The sequence below is a fragment of the Poecilia mexicana genome, unplaced genomic scaffold, assembly GCF_051168715.1.
Source record: "Poecilia mexicana isolate PSO_F unplaced genomic scaffold, ASM5116871v1 scaffold_2, whole genome shotgun sequence".
In the NCBI taxonomy this organism is placed as follows: Eukaryota; Metazoa; Chordata; class Actinopteri; order Cyprinodontiformes; family Poeciliidae; genus Poecilia; species Poecilia mexicana.
Window position 1 is genome coordinate 21,163,324 of NW_028263371.1, and position 18,811 is coordinate 21,182,134.

An 18,811-nucleotide genomic window follows, 5' to 3' on the forward strand; every position below is an offset into this window, starting at 1 on the left:
TGTTTATTACTTATTAAAAATATTTATTTAGTTTTGAATGACGTGGCTGTTGTTGCTTTGAGCTCATCTTTCTCTGATTGGTCAGATCCAGACGCCTGAAACTTTTTCCACAAATGATTCAAACATCAACGTTTTCCCTGATCCGACTTCAGCCTGTTGTTGATTCCTGCAGGTTAAAGTTGAACTCCCACCTCTGAGTTTACACCACAGAAGAAGAGCAGACTTCCAGTAAATCCCATCAGAGCTCTGACTCATCATAAACTTCACCATCTCGACTTGGTGAACCGGCCAATCAGCTGGAAGCTCCTGAGGGCTGGAGGACCAGAGTCCAGCCTGGGAGCTGTTTACCCAGCAGAGCTGAACGATGCTGAACCGTTTCTGTTAGAGTTACTGCAGGAACTCAGTCAACTCCTGTTCCTCCTGAAGGAGATGGAGTAACTGCCCGACATCAGGATTTTACTGTCCTTCAGCCAGAAAGTCTTAAGCCTTCTCAGGCTTGCAAACTTCTCCAATGTAACAATGGTCATTATATCCAAACACCTCAGTCTTAGTCTCATCTAACCAGAAGTTGAGGTCTTGGTCCTTTAGAGCAGAGGTTCCCAAACTGTGGGGCGCGCCCCCTAGGGGGGAGGGGGCGCCGTGTCATTGCATGGATGAAAAAAACAAAACAAAACATGAACACTGTATGCGCTGGGTTTTTACCTTAGCATGGCCAACTCTCTGTTATTCCTATGTCAATTTGATACAGTAGAGGCTTCCACACTTCCCATATTTGTGTCCTCTGTCACTTTTATCAGCAGTTAAAACCGTTTAATCCGTTGTTAACATGTTGTAACCTGTTTTTCCTAGCCGCCTTTAAACGCAACATGAGCGCTACGACGCTCGCGCTGGGTTTCCACCTGTGAAGGAGACCTGCTGCTGCTGTGCGGAGCTACGTAGGTTTGTGTTAGAATCACGGCAGCAAACCAGCAAAACGCAAAGAACTTTTCACAGTTTTTCCCTCCAAACTAACCGACTGAGTTGAGTAAAGCTGCTGGATGCAGGTAATGTTAGCTAAAAGATGACTAGCTAATATCAATACAGAACCTTAAGCTTAACAAGTACCTTGTAGGCTACCGATGTTGGTGTCTATTTTCAGCTACGTACATTCATTTTGCCCCCCCAAAAAAGTCGACACCACTCCCCCCCTCACACACGTGTTTCAACCAGACAGCCATTTGTAATCCATGGGGGGGGGGCGCAGAAAATGTTTGGAAACCACTGGGGGGGGGGGGGGGCGCAGAAGAAAAAGTTTGGGACACTGTTTTAGAGTATTTCCATTACTAACCGTTAGAGTTAGTAATGGTTTCTTCCTTTGTGAGCGGCCTTCCAGTCCAGGTCGGTACAGGTCCTATGCTATGCCCCTGACTCTCCAAGCAGTCGTGGATCTCCGTCGGGAGGACTGATGTGTGATGATGTATGGTTTGTGTGAACAACTTGAATTTAAAAACCTATTCAGTTCTGATAACATTGAGAATGTAGCATCTAAAATAAATTTTAAAACTTAGTAATTTAGTAGATTTAGTAGATTTCAAGTGCACACATAGACATGATTGACAGCGCTAAGACCCGCCTCCTGGCTCTGATTGGTTGTCCCTAGGTAACACTGGGAGAAGAAGGCAGAGGAGCTTGATTTTTTCAGTTTATCTGTTAAGACATAGTGACAGTTTCAACAAATATGTAATAAAATATTTTTAAATCATAAGAATTTCAGAAGTCAGAGATGTTTTTATTCCAGGCTTTATTTGTTTATGTTGCCTCCTGAGAACAGATGGAATAACTTTGTCTGTTCTACAACATGGACTAACATTTTGAATCTTTTCTGAGTTTAAACCCTTGTTTGCTCCTGCAGGACATCCAGAATCGGTGTCTTCTTCATGGTTTCCTCCGCCCAGTCGACAAACATGGCCACCTTGGTGTAGACTCCGTAGTACCCCGGGTGAGAACAGCCCCGCCCCCAGGCCACCACGCCCGTCAGGAAGCTGGTGGAGCGGTATTCGGTGACCAGAGGACTGCCGTCGTCGCCACGGCAACTCTCCTGGTTTCCGTCCAGGTACCCGGCGCACAGCATGTTGTCGGTGAAGTTGAATTTGGCTTTCTGGGAGCACTGGGAGTTCTGGACGATGGGGACGCTCATCTTACGGAGGGTGGGTGGGACCGGGCGGCCCGAGGAGGTGAAGGCGTTCCCCCCGGTGGTCCTCTTGCCCCAGCCGGACACAGTGTGGTATCGGACCGGCAGCAGCTCCCGTTCAGCAAAGTCTTTGGTGGGAAGGCAGACGGGGACGGTGTACCTGTTCAGAACGACAGATGCGTTCATCCGGACCAGGGCGATGTCGCTGTCGCCTGTTGCCGGGTTGTAGTTGTCATGGGGAATCGCCATGTTAGCGTCGAATGTTTGCTCTGTGTCACCTTTCAGATCCAGATTGTTTTCACCTGGTCAACAAAGACAGATTTCGTTCTAAATAGCAACTGAGCTGGAAAATGCATCAAGTTTTGAATCAGTGAAACGTCTGAAAATTACACAAGTGTTCACCTGCTAAAGCTTGGAAATAAATTCAAGAGCAGTATTCAAATGGGAAAACTTTCCTGTTTATTAAAACCAAAATATAGCACCCCTTTATGTCTTTTTAAATGTTGTTAAAACGAGAAACATTCTCACCAAATTCAGGTTTTTTCATTTTAAGAAGGAACTTTCTTGTGTTATAACGAGGTAAATGTTCCTGTATTTATTTCCAAGCTCTGGCATTTAAACACTTTTGTACAAAATGACTTCATCCAGTTTAGATTTTTTTTTTTTATAAAACATTTAGTAAATATGATAACCATTTAGTTCCCTAAATAGTTTGCCGATATTTAAAGGTGATTAGAGGTCAGATTTTAGCTGTACCTGCCACCACAGTGAGCTGCTGGAGGCTCTGGCCATGAACGCAGTGGGCCGCGGTGATGACCCAGTCCGGTCGGACCAGAACTCCACCGCAATGGCTGCTTCCATTCAGCTTAATCAGAACCTGATGAAGAACATTAAGAGTTATTTATTTAATAATCTGGTTGATTGGATTTTAAACCAACCGGCGTCCGATTGGTTTAAGAAGGACCTGAACACAGCGGCAGCCTGCAGGGGGCGCCACTGTGGGGTGCAGCAGTGTTTACCTGCCAGGGGCATTCTCCATCGTTACAGTGGTTAGCTCCCACCAGCCTGACCTGATCCTGCATGGTCTGGTTGAGTCCGGTGTCTGAGGAGGCCACCCGTCCGCAGGGGAACGCCACTGAACACAATCACATCATCAGCAAACGTCCATGTAAACTAGAGGGTGTTGTGACCTTTCCTTCACCTTTAGGGACGCATTTTTTTCCATCGTCTCCCAGCTGGTAGCCGTCAGCGCAGAAACATTTACGTCTCCCTCCAGAACCGTCGCAGAAATGCTCACAGTGTCCATTCTGGTACAGGCAACCCAGCGAGTCTTCAAACACTGAAAAGAAAATCTTATGCAGCAGAGCAGCTGTTTTCTCCACATTTAGACATCTAAAATAACCAGTTACTTAAATTTACTCACTTTTGTTTCAGTAAAAATACATTGTACCTGAGTTAGATGGCTACTCTACCCATCAATCACTGAAGGTCAGCTGGATGATGTTTACAACTGTAATTTAACATGAATAGAAAAAACACCAGAAACATCTACAAATATTAAAGTAAAAGCAGTACCTGTCTGACAGTACCGTCCCTCATATCCCTCCGGACACTGGCATTCATAGCTGGTTCCCATGTAGATACACGTCCCGTTGTTTTGGCACGGGTTCACCAGGCAGGGGTCCTTTTCTGACGGAACAGATTGGAATCATTGTAGGGTCCAAAATAATGAAGGTTGACTTCAGTTTCAGCAGATTTGTTGGATCAGTCAGGGTGAGCGCTGTAAGACACTTACTATCATAAGTTGTCCAGAATTCCCTCTGAAACCGAACAGAAAGAGTTTGTCAGTGTTTTTATTCTCCAGACACCAGCGGGTGCAGCAGAGATCCAGAGGAGCGAGCTGCTCACCGTCTGCTCGTCGTCCTCGAAGACTTCCCGCGCCTCCTCGTAGTCGCAGATCTCCTCGATGCATTCCCTCTGCAGGTTCCCCTGCTTCAGCTCCTCCAGGAAGCCGCTGTTCGCTCTCCTCCATCTGCGCAGCACCGAGGCGGCTTCATGTTTCTCTACAAACACTGCAGACGGTGCATCCATTCGTCTGTTACTCACCTTCACGGCGTTTTCTTTAATTAATGTGTGAACACAGCAGAAGCTTCTAAAGATACCTGGTAGATTCTGCTGTTTATCTAATCAACTTCTGGGATTAAATCTTAAAACAAACCATTCAGGTGTGTGTCTCTAAAAGCAGTAATCTGACCTTCAGCAGCGTGGACGGCCCACAGCAGAGCAGAAACCAGGCAGAAGCTCCTCAGCAGCATGTCTGCAGTGTTGAACGTCGCAGAGAAAATCAGGACTTAGATCAGAGGCGGTTCAGCTCTGGAGCCTCAACCTGCTCTGCAAACAAAGATCTCTGGTACTTTGGACGCTTTTCACTCGCTGTACACAAGCAGTGTGGAAAAGTACTTCACAGTTACTGCAGAAGTACGACCACTGAAGATGGATTAGCTAGAAAATAAAAACTTAAAGTTGAACTGTTTGTAACTAAAGCTTTCATCGTAAGAAAATCATAATCAAATCTTTAACTGTATTTGGATAAAATGAACAGATGTTACAGGTTTTCTACATAGATTACAGTAAATATGCAACATATTTCTTATTTACTGTTAAAAATCCACTCAATATATTTTTATTGAGTAGTGAGTGGACTTCATTTTATTGCTATGACTCGAATTGTCCACTAGGTGTCAGTAAATGTTGCTGAACTCAGATGGACTCAGATTTACCTGGACACAGGATGCAGGGCTTAGTTTATGAAATAGTTATCTCTTTGCGTCTGTGTATTATTTGTATTGATTTAAACATTTGGTGTGAATTTCTCATCTAGGAGATTATTTGAAATAGATTTAGTGAGAGACATTTGGACATTCTAAATATTTTATTTTCCTTCTTCCAGTTGTGAAGAAATTAACAATAAAACCACAAAACATATCATATTTTCTTTATTAACTCATTTAAACAAATGAATGACCTAAACCTTTAACCTTCTACACAACAAACCCTAAAATAAACGGTATTTTGGACCAAGACATGTATAAATGTCAGTTTCAAATGGTAAATTTTAAATTAGCAACCCAAATAATCATTTAGCAATCAATATATTTAGTTAGCAAACTAATCATTCAGCTTGCTAATTAGTGAGCTAAATATTTTTAAGCTAAATATTCAATTAGCAAGCTAAATATTTAGTTGGCACATTAAATACTTAGTTATCAAGCTAAATATGTAGCTTGCTAATTAAATAGTCAGCTAAATACTTCTCTTACCAAGCTAAATATTCAATTACCAAACGAAATATTTTGATACAACCTAAATATTTTGATAGTTAAATAGTTAGCAAGCTAACTGTAGAACTGAATGCAAACATTTAGTTTACAAAATAAATATTTTAAATGTGGCTTGCTAACTAAATGGTTACCTGGGAGCTAAATATTTTGCTTCCTTATATTTCAACCTCCATTTTATTATTGCTGTTAATTTAAGTTTGCATATGGCACCTGTAGAAAGTAAGTCACTTTTTCAGTTTGGATAAATGATTCAGATTACTGTACAGTTACAGTCGCAGAGCTAGGGACGGTTTCTGTGGTGTTTCCTGTAACCGATGTCGCTGTTCGGTTCTGGATCCACTCCAGGTAGTTGGACACTCGGGTGTAGATGCCGTAGTTGCCTGGTCGGGCGCAGCCCTTCCCCCAGCTGACGATGCCTAGCAGGAAGTGCGTCTTCTTGAACTTCGTCACTAGCGGGCCGCCGCTGTCGCCTTTACACGAGTCCGTCCGACCGTCCAAGTACCCGGCACAGAACATGTTCTCGGTGAGCAGCACGCCGCTCTGCTCTTTGCAGGTCTGCTTCCGGATGCGCGGCACCTTGGTACGCCGGAGGAGGGCGGAGGTGGGCCCATTCTCGCCCCGCCTGCCCCAGCCGCTCACTGTGTGCAGGTCCACCGCCCAGAGGTCCCGTTCAGCCAGCGGCCGAGTCGGCAGGCAGATCGGAACCGCGTACGGCGAGTAAACTATGGGGGACGCTAGGCGTAGGAGGCCGATGTCGTTGTCCACGGTACTGCTCACATAATTCTCATGCATGATGATCTCTACTACTTGGATGACCTGTTCAGTGGACTCGTTGACCAAGATGTCGTGTTCACCTGGAAGACAGAGCAGGAACCAGTTTGAACTGGTCTCTACTGGTTTAAATTGTTTTTTTTTGCTGTTGAAAGGTTTGATTCATACCTGCAACCACTTTCAGGAACTGCGGGTTGGTGTTCTCCAGGCAGTGAGATGCTGTGAGGATCCATGTCGGTTTATAAATCACTCCTCCACAGAAGCCTTTGCCTTTATGTGTCAGCAAAACCTTCAAGGATGGATTAAACACAGATTTCAGTTTTCATTCCATGAAAACATCGGCCTCCTCTTCAGTCTTAGCAGGTTGAACATGTTTGGCTTCAACTCTCACTGTAGCTCTAAAGTCTGTTTGCTGACAGTAAATCAGACTCTTTATCTTCCACCTACCTGCCAGGGGCATTCACCTTTTGGACATTCGCTTCCCCCCACAATCCTCAGCAGATGCATGTCTTTAGTTACTTTCTGTAGGACGGGGACCGTGCCGCATGCTATTGGTGCTGAAACAACCATTTGATTGGACAGTTGATTACCAGGGCTGATATAGGACAAAATAACTCCTCAGCAACTAAATTTAAACGTCTTGAGTGTTGATTTGATAACAAAATTGATGTTTTTAAAGTTCTCTATTAAGCTGATGACAAATTGATCTATTTGGAGGATGCCAAAATAAGCTTTTTAAATTGTCTGTGAAACCTGAAAATAACTTTTTCTGGTTTGTAACTGAAAGTCGGTGTAGGTAGCTTACGATCCAGTTTTGTATTTATTGAAATACAAAACTCTTATGTAGATGATTATTGTGTTACTAAAATATTCAGTCAGAAGGAAAGTTTGTAAATGACCTAAAGTTGCAGTAAACCTTTAGTGATGCAGCTCCGTCCATCTGCGTCCAGTTCATAACCATCAGCACATGAACATGCTAGCCTTCGTCCAAAAGCGTCTTCATCGCAGAAATGATCACAGCCTCCGTTCTCCAGCAGACAACTGTCAGACTCCGTCTGCTGCTCTGGAGACAGAAATAATAACAGGAACTGAAGTTATTTGAAAAAGACAGGAAATTAAAATACTGGTTGTTAACCCATGATAAAATGTCTTTTCTTGCTCACCGAACTCACAGTTGAGTCCCATGAACTGAGGAAGACATAAGCAGGTGTAGGACTCTTCGTTATTGATGCAGGTCCCTCCGTTCTGACAGGGAGCCGAGGTACATCTGTCAGGGACTGGGGCAGAAACACACCGTTATTATTTAACAGAAATGTCCCCCAACATTACAGCTGATAACTGTTGACGGTTATGAACCTATTTTAATCCAACCCCAAGTGTTCAGAAATATTCAGCAGCTTATAAACGGTCGGCAGTTGTCGTAGAAATGTGAAACTTTTCGTAAAACCCTCCAAACATACAGGCATCTCTAGTGGATGTACTGTTCTCCTCCCTGACTCCGTTACCAGAAGGTCAGATGTTTTTCGGTTTATGTTGACAATGATTACTTACTGGAGTACCGTTTCCAGAACTCGTTCTGAAGAAAAGACAAAAACCAACAGGATTTTAGTTTCTTGCTCGATGAGTTAGAATCGTCGACCCTCATAGTGTCTGCGACGTAACGCACCGTCACCTCGTCGTGCTCAAACACCTCTCTGGCCTCCTCGAAGCTACATTTCTCCTCCAAACACTCCCTCTCCAGGTTTCCCATCTTCAGCTCCTCAAACCAGCCGGAGTTGAACCGGCGAGTCCGGATCAGGACGCCGTTGGCTTCATGTCGCTCCAGAAAGACTGTGGAACACAAAGGAGCATAAATCACATGCCTTCACTGGAAAACATCAGTTTACCTGTTGAGGTAGATATAAGTCAAGGTGCAGCTGATACGATTTTTACTTTGGAACAAAAACACATCTTGTAATTTCCTCTGTTAGTTTAATTTGGAGACCCTCATAAGGCTCTACTAGCTGCTGTTGTTTACAGGTAGCAGCCGTTCCTGGAAAGTGATGAACACTAAACATAACCAGGGGAAACCATGTTGCTGCATTTCAGCGCTGATGTGTAGATAGCAGACTCTCTGTAGACTCTCTTTCTTTGCCATACAGTTTCCTGAGTTTGATTACTGGAAATAATCTCGTGATACACTGCATGACACTCCAGCCTCCACCACCGCTGCTCTTAGAAGATGAAGCTTGTCTAATTGTCCTTTGATAAATCTGGTCACTTTATACTGTCTTCTGTCCAGAAACAAGACTTGAGGAGGAAGATTTAAGATCCAAAGGTTCATTGATGCTTTGGTAGCTTGTTTTGCTATTGCTAGGAGACCCAGAAGGTTTCGGTCATTTGCTGAACTGAACCTTTTAAGGGTGTTTGTCACCAGTGGGTTGTTGGGTGAGGCAATCAGAATGTGACACCAGTAGATATTAGCTTTGCAGCCGGCTAGCTTGTTGTTAACTCAACACAAACTATTAAGGATTTACCTCAGCTTCAACTCCTTCTGCTAAACAATGAACAACTTACAGGTTCAGTCTGGATCTTCCTCACCTGAAGCCGGCTGGGAGTCCTGGAGGATGAAGACGAAGATGACGAAGACCCTCAGCAACATGGTTGATTTCATCAGAACGCTACCATCGCTCTTCTAAAGGTACAAAGTCTTGAACTCCCCCTCTCACCACTAGCATGTAGTTTGTCACATGGAGATGCCCCTGGTGACGAAACACTGGCTGATCAATGCCCTCAGGTTCAGCAACTTCTGCTGACCAAATTCAGAAAACATTTCCTTCTCAAACCTCATCAGGTCCTGATATAAACATCAAAACATTTATTTAATAAGACAGAAAGCTGTGAGAGTGAAATCAAACTCAAACTTTAACCTGCTGGCAGAAGAAACCAAAACACTGAATGAAAAATGGAAATAAGATGCATGAAAGCCATAAAAACACTATAAGTTACTCTTTCCTCCCCTCAAAACAAATATTTATGTAACAGTCTACCTTTGGTTCGGTTGGACCTGAGGTTCTTAACAGGAGCACTGGAGCTCTCTCTAGTGGTACTAATCATAAACCATCCACAAGTCGAGCAGAGTTGTGAAAAGATTAAATAACAGAAGAAATACTGATTAAAACACATTAAATATGTGATTCTAACTTTTTTTGAAAACAAAATGTCTCCTTGATTCCTAACAATACCTCACAAATAAATGAGCGGTTTGTTAGCAGGTGGGAAAGTGAAGTAGGAAGGGACGAGCTGCTAATGTTCTGGAAATCCTTGGGTACAAACTGGTGAAGTGGTAGTTTGGATTAGTCAAAGTCTGACACATAATCTGTTGTAAATGTTACACTAAAGTCAAACTTTAAGATTTTGAGAAAAAAAACTGATCAACAAGAAACCCATTAGCTTAAAGCTAACACCAGTTTTTTCCTGCTAAAGTTTGTCAACAAGCTAACGATGCTAACAGGCTAACTTCCTTCTGTTACAAACGAAGTTTCCAGGACTTGTGGTGGTGGACATCTCCACCCAACAGTTTGCTTAGCCTCTGTCCCACCTGGATGAAAACTCGTTCATTAATGACTGAGGATTAAATGTTGAAATCATGTAGAAAGAAAAACACAGATTTGCCTGATTATGTATGTTTATTACATATAAATGACAGAATTATGACTCTCTGGAACATTAATACAGATTCCCTTCCCCCTGTCCAGATGTAAACCCACAGAAGTAATTTCAGACATTAAATCTAAACTTTGAGCTTGTCGCTGGGTTAATGTAACTACATTTCTACAGACATTTCTACTTTGCTAACACAGTTTACTCGGCGCTGCGTTGACCTGCGCCGTTTCAGCCGGTAGCCATCACAGTTTCGATCCACTCCAGGAAGTTGGTGACTTTGGCGTAGACGCCGTACATGTTCTCCTTGGCGCAGCCCTTCCCCCAGCTCACCACGCCCGTCAGGAACCACGTCTTCTTGTACTTCACCACCAGCGGGCCGCCGCTGTCGCCTTCGCAGGCGTCCTGCCCGCCCCGTTTGTGCCCCACGCAGAACATGTTCTTGGTGATGTTGAGCTGGGTGTGGAGGCGGCACTCCTGCAGCGGCACCCTGGGCAGCACCAGCCACTGCAGGTAGCGGGCGATGGGGCCGGCCTCCACCAGGCGGCCCCACCCGGACACGGTGGCCTGGCGGACGTTGTACAGCGTCCAGGCTGAGGTGCTGTTCCGAGCCGGGAGGCAGATGGGGATGACGTGGAGGCCCAGCTTCACCGGGCGGTGCAGCTTCAGCAGGGCCAGGTCGCTGTCGGTGGTCCGGGGGTCGTAGTCCGGGTGGATGGTGATGTTCAGCACACGCCGCTGCTGCTGCGTCTTCTCCTCTGTCGCTAGGTCATGTTTGCCTGGCAGCGACCAGCATTCAGGTTAAACATCGTCAGGAGACGCCAGGCTATGAGTTTGACCTTGAAGAGTGACCTCACCTACGTAGATGTGGAAGATGGCTGAAGGTTTGCTCCAGACGCAGTGCGCTGCGGTGAGAATCCACACGTCTGACAGGATGATGGCGCCGCAGCTGAACCGGTCGTTTTCGTACAGCGCAACCTGGAACAAACGTGAACGACCTTGACCCGACCTCTGAAGACCTGAGTGAAGTTGACCCCCAGGTTGGTGTCAAACGTTTGGGCGGCAAAAACTTTTGTTTGTGCTGCTTTATTTTGAAGATATTAACGATGACCTCTGATGACCTCTGGAAATGTTTTTTGTGCTGCTGTCATTTTAAAATCTTTAAAATGACGGCAGCACAAATGTTTTATTTGTTAGATTTGAAGAAAGACCAACTTCACTCAGGTGACTTGAACCCTTTTATGTTTAGGATCTTTATTGACACTCAGATTTCATTTTAAAAACAAAAAAATAATTTTTTTTTATTTAGTGAGTCTGAAGCCTTTGTTTGTTTACTGATATACAATTTCATGTAATTTTGATTTATTGTTGAGCAGGTGAGATTTGTTTTAAAAACATCACAAACCATTTTGGTGAATTTTTAATTTAGTGAATTTTGAAATAGTTTTTTTTAAATAAGGAAACAAATCAAAACTTGTTTTATGTTTTGAATGTTTAATGATATTCAGACTTTATAAAAAATGTATGTGTCATTGTGCAGGTAATTTAAAAAAAACTAAAACAATTTGTTGCATTTTTAGTTGATTGAATTTTGACATTGTTTTCTTTAAATAAGGTAAATGTCCAAAGCCTATTTTAGGATCATTAATGATGAACAGATTTCATTAAAATTTTGTTAGTTTTTAATGAAGTTAAACAAAAATTACCTAACAAATGTTTGCCTTTTTTTATCTAATAAATTTACAAATTGTTTTTATTTTAATTAGGCAACAAATCAAAGCTCATTTATGTTATGAATCTTTAATAATATTCATAAAAAATGTTATTGAGCAGGTGAAACAAAAAATATCACAAACAATTTTGCACTTTTTTATTTAATAAATTTTAAAATAGTTTTCGTTTAATAAGGCAACAATTTAAAACTTGTTTTATGGTTTGGATCTTTAATTATTTACAGATTTTATTCAAATTTGTTTTTTGTTGAGGAGGTAATGTGGTAATGTGACCTCTGTTTTCCTTTTTTGGAGTTCTATCTATGTTTTCCTTTATATTGTTTTGATTGCTTATATTTTGAAGTTATGTATTTTCTTAGGTTTAGTTGAGTTAAACTTTTGAGTTACTGTTTTGCATGTTTTTCTGATTGGTTATTTTTGAGGTCACGTGCCCGGATACCCAGAGAGGCCCACTGCACCGGCGCAGGTGCTATGCATCTGCTTAACTAGCATGGAGATTGGGAAGGAGACAAGACGCGGCTAGAAAAGGAGTGGACGGATTTTGGGTGAGCGCGTTTTTTTGTTGGAGCTGGAGGACAGTATCTGCAAATCGGCGGACTACACGGAGAGACTGGTCGCCGTTGAGGAGCGGGCGGCCGGATCCTAGACGAGGTCCGCCAGGAATCGGAGAATTGGCCGGGTCGAGCCAAGAGGGGGCTGAACGTGGTGGAGGACCGCGCCCTTCCTTCTTTGCCCAGCTAAGGACAATTATAGACTTTCTTATTGACTGGTTGACAAGGACTGCCTGCACCTCCTTCTCTTGGATTATTGTCTTTTAAATAAAATTATTGTAACTTTACGGGTTTGTTTAGAAACTGTTCACAATTCCTGAAGTAATTTATTGGTACACCACTCGGGTGCCACAGAATCTGGCGTTGTTGGCAGGATCGGTGAAGGATTGTGAGCAGTGTTTTAATAGATTTAAAAAAAAAAAAAAAAAAAACGAAAAAATTAGAAATCACAGTAAACTAGTTTTTTAATTTAGTGAATTTTGAAATTAAATGTTTTGGACCAGTCTGGTGTTGGACTCACCTGCCATGGACAGTGACCTTTGGGGCAGGCCTGCCCTCTAACAACCCGGGGGGCAAAATTGACCAGCGGCTTCCCACAGACGACCGGCTCTGCAGCAGAGAGAGGTCAGAGGTCAGTCTTACTTCCTGAGTCTGGAGGCGTTGCGTCTCAGTGTGCGGTTCTGTTGGGAAGCGGACAGAACCCACGGGAAGAAGACGCTCCGCTCTGACCTTTGGGCAGGCAGGTGCTGTTGTCCTGGTCCAGTCCGTATCCCGGAGCGCAGAAGCAGAACCGCGAGCCATCCGGATTCTCTCTGCAGAAATGCTCGCATCCGCCGTTTCTATAGCGACACCTGGTTGAGGTCGATCGGACTGCAAACGGGCAGAAACGGAACATCAGCCACATCCTGGACCCGGCCCGTCAGCAGCCAGTTTTCAGCAGGTTCCTACCTTTGTCACATTTGGACCCGTGGAAACCGGGGGCACATTTACAGGCGTAGGAGGCGAGGTGGCGGGTGCAGGTCGCCCCGTTCTTACAGGGAGACGACAGGCAGAGGTTCGGCGCTGGAAACCAAAACACATCCATGAGGCCCGGTTCTCACAGCAGGCGGGAAATGTTCGGGTCAGTACCTGTGTAGGTCCTCCAGAAGTTTTCCTGCACAAGAGAAAACCAGGCAGTGAAACCAGAGATGGACCAGGAACTCGGCTAAAGTTAAGTTAAAGTACTTTGAATATTTTTGAGTTTAGCCAAGAATATTTGTGGAAATTTTCTGCTAATTTTGGCCAGATTATAAATCAGGGGGACAAACATTTTACAAATATTTTTATTGTAATTGCACAAACAATTTTATTATTTATTTGTACTTGCTAAATAAGCAAAGCTGTCGGATTTCTGTAGTTCTTGCAGGTTTGACTGTTTAATAAAATCAGCAAATTATATCCAAATGTTTTATCTTTTTCTGGATTTTTTTGTCAGTAAGAACAGTTTATGTTTCACTCTTCAATGAACGTTTATTACTAATAAATTAAATTAAAAGCCAAACCCTGTATTAATACTTCATGTTGCACATTACATTTTACATTTTCAGATTTTAACTGTCTGTTTTATTTTGCACAGAACTTTGATCAGTGAAAATTTCACCAACATTAAACGGCCTGAAGCAGCAAATTCGCCTTTTTCTGATCTGGGATCAAGTCAAGGGCCACAAATGGCCCCCGAACCGCACATTGAGCACACCTGATGTAACAAAAGACTTTAGAGAAATGTAGCAGAGTGAAAGTTTTAAGTTTTCCCAAAAAAAATGTTACTCGGGTGAAGTAGATATTCTGAAAAACAGTATCTAAGTAAGTTTACTTCTTTACTTAAATCTCAGACGGAGGTGAGACTCACCAGCTGCTGCGGGTGCGGGATGATCTCTCTGGCCTCCTCGTAGGAACATTTCTCCTCGTAACATTCACGCTCCATGTTTCCGTTTCTCAGCTCCTCCAGGAAAGTGTTGGCCCTTCGAGTTCGCTGCAGGAAGCCAGTGGCTTCATGTCGGGACACAAACATTCGTCCTGCAGGAAAACAACCAAACGGCTGCTGGACCCAAACTGGAACCATGTGACGGGCAGTAACCAGTTACATTTACTGGAGTAACTTTTTTGAGAAAGTTTACTTTTATTTATATTATGAAGTATTTCCACTCTTACTGGGGTAAAATCTTTGGATTTTCTACACACAGATTGAAAAACAAACTAAATTCACCAGAAACAGACCCACACCTGCAGTTTTTGTTAAAGTTTCATAAGTTTTTTTTTTTATTGAAAGAAACAGATCTGGAAACATTTTATTTTGCCTGATTTTGTTATTTTTTGATACTTATATGAATTATTGTCATTTTTGTTCTTAAAATACCAACATTTCCACTTAATTTACATTTTTGTCCATCTGATAATCTATTTTTTTAAATATGAAATTATTTAAATTTGAGTAGACTTTTACCAAATACTTTTTTACTTTTACTTGAGCTACTCTTACTTGTGTATGTTTTTTGGATACTCAAAATATTTTCCACAAATTTCTTGAAATTTCTGACAGAAAATATTTTCATAACCAGCCATAAATACAAAAACAAGATTCATAAACCACAAGTAGGAAAATTTAAATACTAACACAAAAAGTAATATTTTCTGTTGCTTAATTGATTTTTATTATAATCTAGGTATTTCAATGTACTTGGAGTAAAATAATATTTATTTAAAACTCATTTTTATTGATTTAACTTGTTTACAGCAGAAAAATCTGACAGAATATTTCATTAGATTATAAATAAAGCTCTTTTGGTCAAAATAGTTAAATTTATGATAAAACTGTGTAGTATTTTCTCTGCGTTTTGCAGTCTGGAGCAGAACGGAGGTCCAGTTCATCAGAACCGAGCCGTTGGATCCTGACAGATGCTACCAGAGCAACAATAAGATGAAGAGGAGCAGAAGGAGGAAGAAAGAGCAGGACTGACCTCCTGGGGTCCCAGTGCATGCTGGGAGAGCGGCGGTTATGAGGAGGAAGAAGAAGACGCTCTTCATTTGTCTGCTGATGGACGCCATGCTGTTTTTAAACTGATCAAAGTTCACAGAGAAGCAAACAAAAACCCCGACAGAAAAACACGTCAGATTAAAGCTCAGCCCCCGTCTGCTGTCAGGACAAAATGGCTACAATTTATTTCAAAGCAGATAAACTGAAAGAATGAAATCTACTCTGGTTTATCAGGTTTGAACCATTTAAATAGGCACTAAACTCTAAATATGATGGTTTTAATCAAAGATTCTGACTTTATTTCATGAATAAATCCATCAGGATCATTTCCACGACATGTTTGTTTTTCAGCACACTGAGACAGAAATAATAAATATAACTCATGATTTAATGAAGCTCCCTTTTAAAAGTTAACATGGTGTTTACATCAGCATTCAGATTATTAAATAAAAAAACCAGTTAAAAACAAATTTATCGTGACTGTAAACAGAAAACGCTGGAATCAGAAAGCTGCAGTGCATTGTGATAACAGTTGTCCTCCTGTCCTCCAGGGGGCGTCACCACGGTTACAGCATCTCCTTCAGGATGTCGGGGAGCAACTCCTGGGCGTCTCTCAGTTCGTCCTTCCACTCCTGGGGGATGGCGGCGCCGCGGTGGGCGGCCCCGGCCCCCAGCAGGGCCCCGAGGGCCGAACCGCGGTTACAGTTTTCACCTGGAGACCAAAACAGGTTAAACACCAGGAGATCCAGTTTGAAGTCTGTTTACTCAAGTTTTGTTTTCTCTCTTTCTTCCCTAATAAGTTTATTTAAAGCAACATACAGGACGGAATTATTAAATTAAAATTTGTGTTTTACCATTAGCTTCAGCTAAACTTCATGTTGGTGTAGCGCTTTAGCATTAGCCTCTGCTAAATACTCTGTTTCTGTAGCATTTAGCATTAGCTTCCACCAAGTACTGCTAAATGTTGGAGGGTTTTAGCGCTAGAGGAGCTAATGGTTATGATTAGCGCATTAGCACATATAAGTGTTCAGCTAGAGATGCCACCACTTCAGCTTTGTTTCAGCCAACGTCTTGAGGTCTGACCTCCACAGTTGGTGTTGGTCAGGATTCCTCCTTTGGGGTCATCATGAAACTCGTAGGCCAGGTAGAACAAACTGGACAGAGCCCCTGTGGGTTCAACGGGTCAAAGGTTAGCATGGCTCACATAAGGTAAAGCTAAAGTTGAGCTTGTAGGCTCTGACCTCTGTTGTAGCAGGCCAGACCCAGGTGGCTCACGGCGTTCTGATGGACCTGCAGCCTCTCCTCAGAAGATGGTGGAAACCTGGAACAGTCAAAGTAAATCAGCTGTTTCATGTCTGAAACCTTCAGCAGAGCTGCTGGCTCAGTTCTGACGGACCTGGCGGCCTTGCGGCTGTAGCTCTGGCAGGCGTCCCAGGCCTCCAGCCTCTTCAGGGCGAACTCGGCCTGCTGGCGGACGCTGGCTCCGCCCAGCACGGCGTGGAGCGCCCGGCTGTAGATCGTCACATATTCAGGCACTTTGGGGTGAGGATGGGTGAGCTTCACGAACTCCACCGCTGCTGAAACCTGAGGACAGACGACAACATGAGACCGGACCTTCAGGGACGGATGAGGACGGACGGGTTGGGTTCACTCACAGCTTCATCCTCATTGGCCGAAGCAGACAACAGCACAAAGGGAAGGATCATGGGAAGGCAACCGATGGCGTCCAGCTGGCTGTCAGGAAACCGAGAGCTCAGCAGCTGTTTGGATCGTTTCTCTGCAAACTTCAGAACCTGAAGAGAACCAGAGAGTCAGAACCGGTCTGATGACCAGCGGAGCTGGAGGGAAGATCCTGGTTCACCTCACTGGGAGACGTCGGCCTGCCGTCCTGCCAGTCGGCGAAGAAAGAGCGGTGGAAGGACTCAGCGTAGGTGTCGGCGTGCGAGCCGGGCGTGGTCAGGAACCGGACGTAGTCGGACAGAACGGCGGCCCGAACCTCCGGCTGGGAGACGTCGGCGAAACGCCCGGAGACGATGGTCCGAGCTGCTCGCAGGGAGCAGAGGATGTTCAGGGTGTTGTCTCCGGCCTGGAGACCTGCAGGACCGGACAGACGATGAAGATCCGACAGAGTCACCGGTTCTGACACAGCTGCGGTTCTGAGCGCCCGTACCTTGGTGGTAATGGACCGAGCCGTTGGAGGACCGCCACAGATCCAGCTTGTTATGGAGGATGACGCTCCCTACGACGTCGGCTCGCTTGGCACCGGTGGACCAGGCGGTGCGACCGCTGCCGGCTGCAACAGGAAGAAGGAAACGTGTCAGAACCGAGTCATCAACGAGGGAGGAGTTCCTCATGGCCGGGTTCTCAGGACTCTGATGTTCTGCAGAAGGAATGTCATTAAAAACGTTCTAACTGACCCACCGCATCATCAGTGACACATGGCTGCCATGACACAACCTTTCAGGCATTTTGATTGGTTGAAACACGGAACATTAATGTTGCTATCTGGCTGGTTTGGGATCCAGCCCCACAGCATGATGCTGCCACCACCAGGCCATGCTCATTGGGGTTTTCCAACAGTTATACTAATCACTAGCTAGTTTTGGACTGAATGGATAAATACTAATAAATTATATATATATATATATATATATATATATATATATATATATATATATATATATATATATATATATAAACGTGCATGTACATTTTAAAATAGTCAAACATTTTAAACCAATAAAATGTATTAAAAAAAAACTGATGAATTAAAAATTCATTTAAAAAATAAATAAAATTTCTTTTACTAGATAAAACCAGGTTGACATCAAGGAATGGCTCCAATTTCAACACTGTTTAGATGAATTCATCCATTTTGCTTCAAAGCTGAAACCCGGTCCGGTTCTGGTACCTGTGTTGGACAGGGTCAGGATGCTGGACGGGTGTCTGTCTGCGGGAGCGTTAAACCCGCTGATCCAGCCTCCGAAGTCCCTGCTGATGTCCTGGATGTTGTAATACCAGTGGACCGGCATGGACAGGGAATCTGCGGCACACATGGCCCAGAAGGCCTCGCTCACTGACCGCCTCACTGCAGACATCTCCAGCCTTGAACCTGCAGCAGCAAAAAGTGGGGAAAACTCTTCAGTTCTCCATGATGTTAACTGGAACCGGAACCAGAACAGCCTCCATTAATCCTGATTTAAAACCTCACCTGTCTGATGCTGACACAGCTCTCACCTTTCCTCTCCCGATTATTCTTCCTCCTCATCAGAACTTATATAAGTTCTTATCAAATAGTTACAAAACTCAGCAGGAAGTGACCCGCCTGTAAACATCCGGTCCTCCCAGTAAGGACCAACACCTCCTCCAGTCACATACTGGTTTATTCTACATATATAATTGGATTATCAACGAAATGACACATGATCGTTGTCATTTAATAAACAAAGTAGCAGTACGGGTACCGCGAGGGTCATTACATAATTAATGCCCCGAGTTTTGCCGCGCAGGCACGAACATTTATTTTTATTTTGAAATTGACTGAAATAGTTTCACAAATCACAGGCATTTATCAAGTCGATCAATATTTT

The 18,811-nt window shown here is 43.6% G+C and overlaps 4 protein-coding genes across 4 annotated transcripts; all 4 read right to left on the reverse strand.

Moving 5' to 3' along the window:
• Positions 1-1,763: 1,763 nt before the first annotated feature.
• Positions 1,764-4,542, reverse strand: f7i (coagulation factor VIIi). Its single transcript, XM_014971131.2, has 8 exons — positions 4,425-4,542; positions 4,079-4,242; positions 3,966-3,990; positions 3,746-3,859; positions 3,372-3,509; positions 3,190-3,305; positions 2,927-3,047; positions 1,764-2,472 (listed from the first exon to the last, which is right to left on the reverse strand). Exons 1-8 carry the CDS (start codon positions 4,483-4,485, stop codon positions 1,868-1,870), a joined length of 1,344 nt encoding a protein of 447 aa, XP_014826617.2. The 5' UTR covers positions 4,486-4,542; the 3' UTR covers positions 1,764-1,867.
• Positions 4,543-5,083: 541 nt separating this feature from the next.
• On the reverse strand, positions 5,084-9,018 carry LOC106906047 (coagulation factor VII-like). Its single transcript, XM_014971130.2, has 8 exons — positions 8,863-9,018; positions 7,949-8,112; positions 7,834-7,858; positions 7,446-7,559; positions 7,199-7,345; positions 6,730-6,839; positions 6,451-6,571; positions 5,084-6,365 (listed from the first exon to the last, which is right to left on the reverse strand). Exons 1-8 carry the CDS (start codon positions 8,933-8,935, stop codon positions 5,767-5,769), a joined length of 1,353 nt encoding a protein of 450 aa, XP_014826616.2. The 5' UTR covers positions 8,936-9,018; the 3' UTR covers positions 5,084-5,766.
• A 913-nt stretch (positions 9,019-9,931) lies between these two features.
• Positions 9,932-15,428, reverse strand: LOC106906050 (coagulation factor VII-like). The gene is made up of 8 exons (XM_014971132.2): positions 15,205-15,428; positions 14,097-14,263; positions 13,337-13,361; positions 13,157-13,270; positions 12,938-13,078; positions 12,729-12,817; positions 10,782-10,902; positions 9,932-10,703 (listed from the first exon to the last, which is right to left on the reverse strand). Exons 1-8 carry the CDS (start codon positions 15,290-15,292, stop codon positions 10,156-10,158), a joined length of 1,293 nt encoding a protein of 430 aa, XP_014826618.2. The 5' UTR covers positions 15,293-15,428; the 3' UTR covers positions 9,932-10,155.
• Positions 15,429-15,588: 160 nt separating this feature from the next.
• Positions 15,589-18,671, reverse strand: LOC106906051 (uncharacterized). The gene is made up of 9 exons (XM_014971135.2): positions 18,433-18,671; positions 18,133-18,333; positions 17,392-17,514; positions 17,083-17,315; positions 16,877-17,014; positions 16,618-16,805; positions 16,463-16,542; positions 16,305-16,388; positions 15,589-15,933 (listed from the first exon to the last, which is right to left on the reverse strand). The coding sequence occupies exons 2-9, from the start codon at positions 18,317-18,319 to the stop codon at positions 15,788-15,790; spliced, it is 1,179 nt and encodes a 392-aa protein (XP_014826621.2). The 5' UTR covers positions 18,320-18,333; positions 18,433-18,671; the 3' UTR covers positions 15,589-15,787.
• Between the last annotated feature and the right edge of the window lie 140 nt (positions 18,672-18,811).

Bases quoted from the DNA above. Each gene is read 5' to 3' on its own strand.
- f7i (XM_014971131.2), bottom strand. From the start codon at position 4,485: ATGCTGCTGAGGAGCTTCTGCCTGGTTTCTGCTCTGCTGTGGGCCGTC. The intron at 3,510-3,745 runs GTACTGCTTTTA...TTTTCTTTTCAG, and splicing joins GGGACGGTACTGTCAGACAG to TGTTTGAAGACTCGCTGGGT. The intron at 3,306-3,371 runs GTGAAGGAAAGG...GATTGTGTTCAG, and splicing joins AAAAAAATGCGTCCCTAAAG to TGGCGTTCCCCTGCGGACGG.
- LOC106906051 (XM_014971135.2), bottom strand. From the start codon at position 18,319: ATGTCTGCAGTGAGGCGGTCAGTGAGCGAGGCCTTCTGGGCCATGTGT. The intron at 17,015-17,082 runs GTGAACCAGGAT...GGTTCTCTTCAG, and splicing joins GGCCGACGTCTCCCAGTGAG to GTTCTGAAGTTTGCAGAGAA. The intron at 16,389-16,462 runs GTCAGAGCCTAC...TTGAACCCACAG, and splicing joins TCTGGCCTGCTACAACAGAG to GGGCTCTGTCCAGTTTGTTC.
- LOC106906047 (XM_014971130.2), bottom strand. From the start codon at position 8,935: ATGAAATCAACCATGTTGCTGAGGGTCTTCGTCATCTTCGTCTTCATC. The intron at 7,560-7,833 runs GTAAGTAATCAT...TTTCTGCCCCAG, and splicing joins GTTCTGGAAACGGTACTCCA to TCCCTGACAGATGTACCTCG. The intron at 6,366-6,450 runs GTATGAATCAAA...TCTGTCTTCCAG, and splicing joins GTTCCTGAAAGTGGTTGCAG to GTGAACACGACATCTTGGTC.
- LOC106906050 (XM_014971132.2), bottom strand. From the start codon at position 15,292: ATGGCGTCCATCAGCAGACAAATGAAGAGCGTCTTCTTCTTCCTCCTC. The intron at 13,079-13,156 runs GTAGGAACCTGC...GCCCGTTTGCAG, and splicing joins CGGGTCCAAATGTGACAAAG to TCCGATCGACCTCAACCAGG. The intron at 12,818-12,937 runs GTCAGAGCGGAG...TCTCTGCTGCAG, and splicing joins CAGCACCTGCCTGCCCAAAG to AGCCGGTCGTCTGTGGGAAG.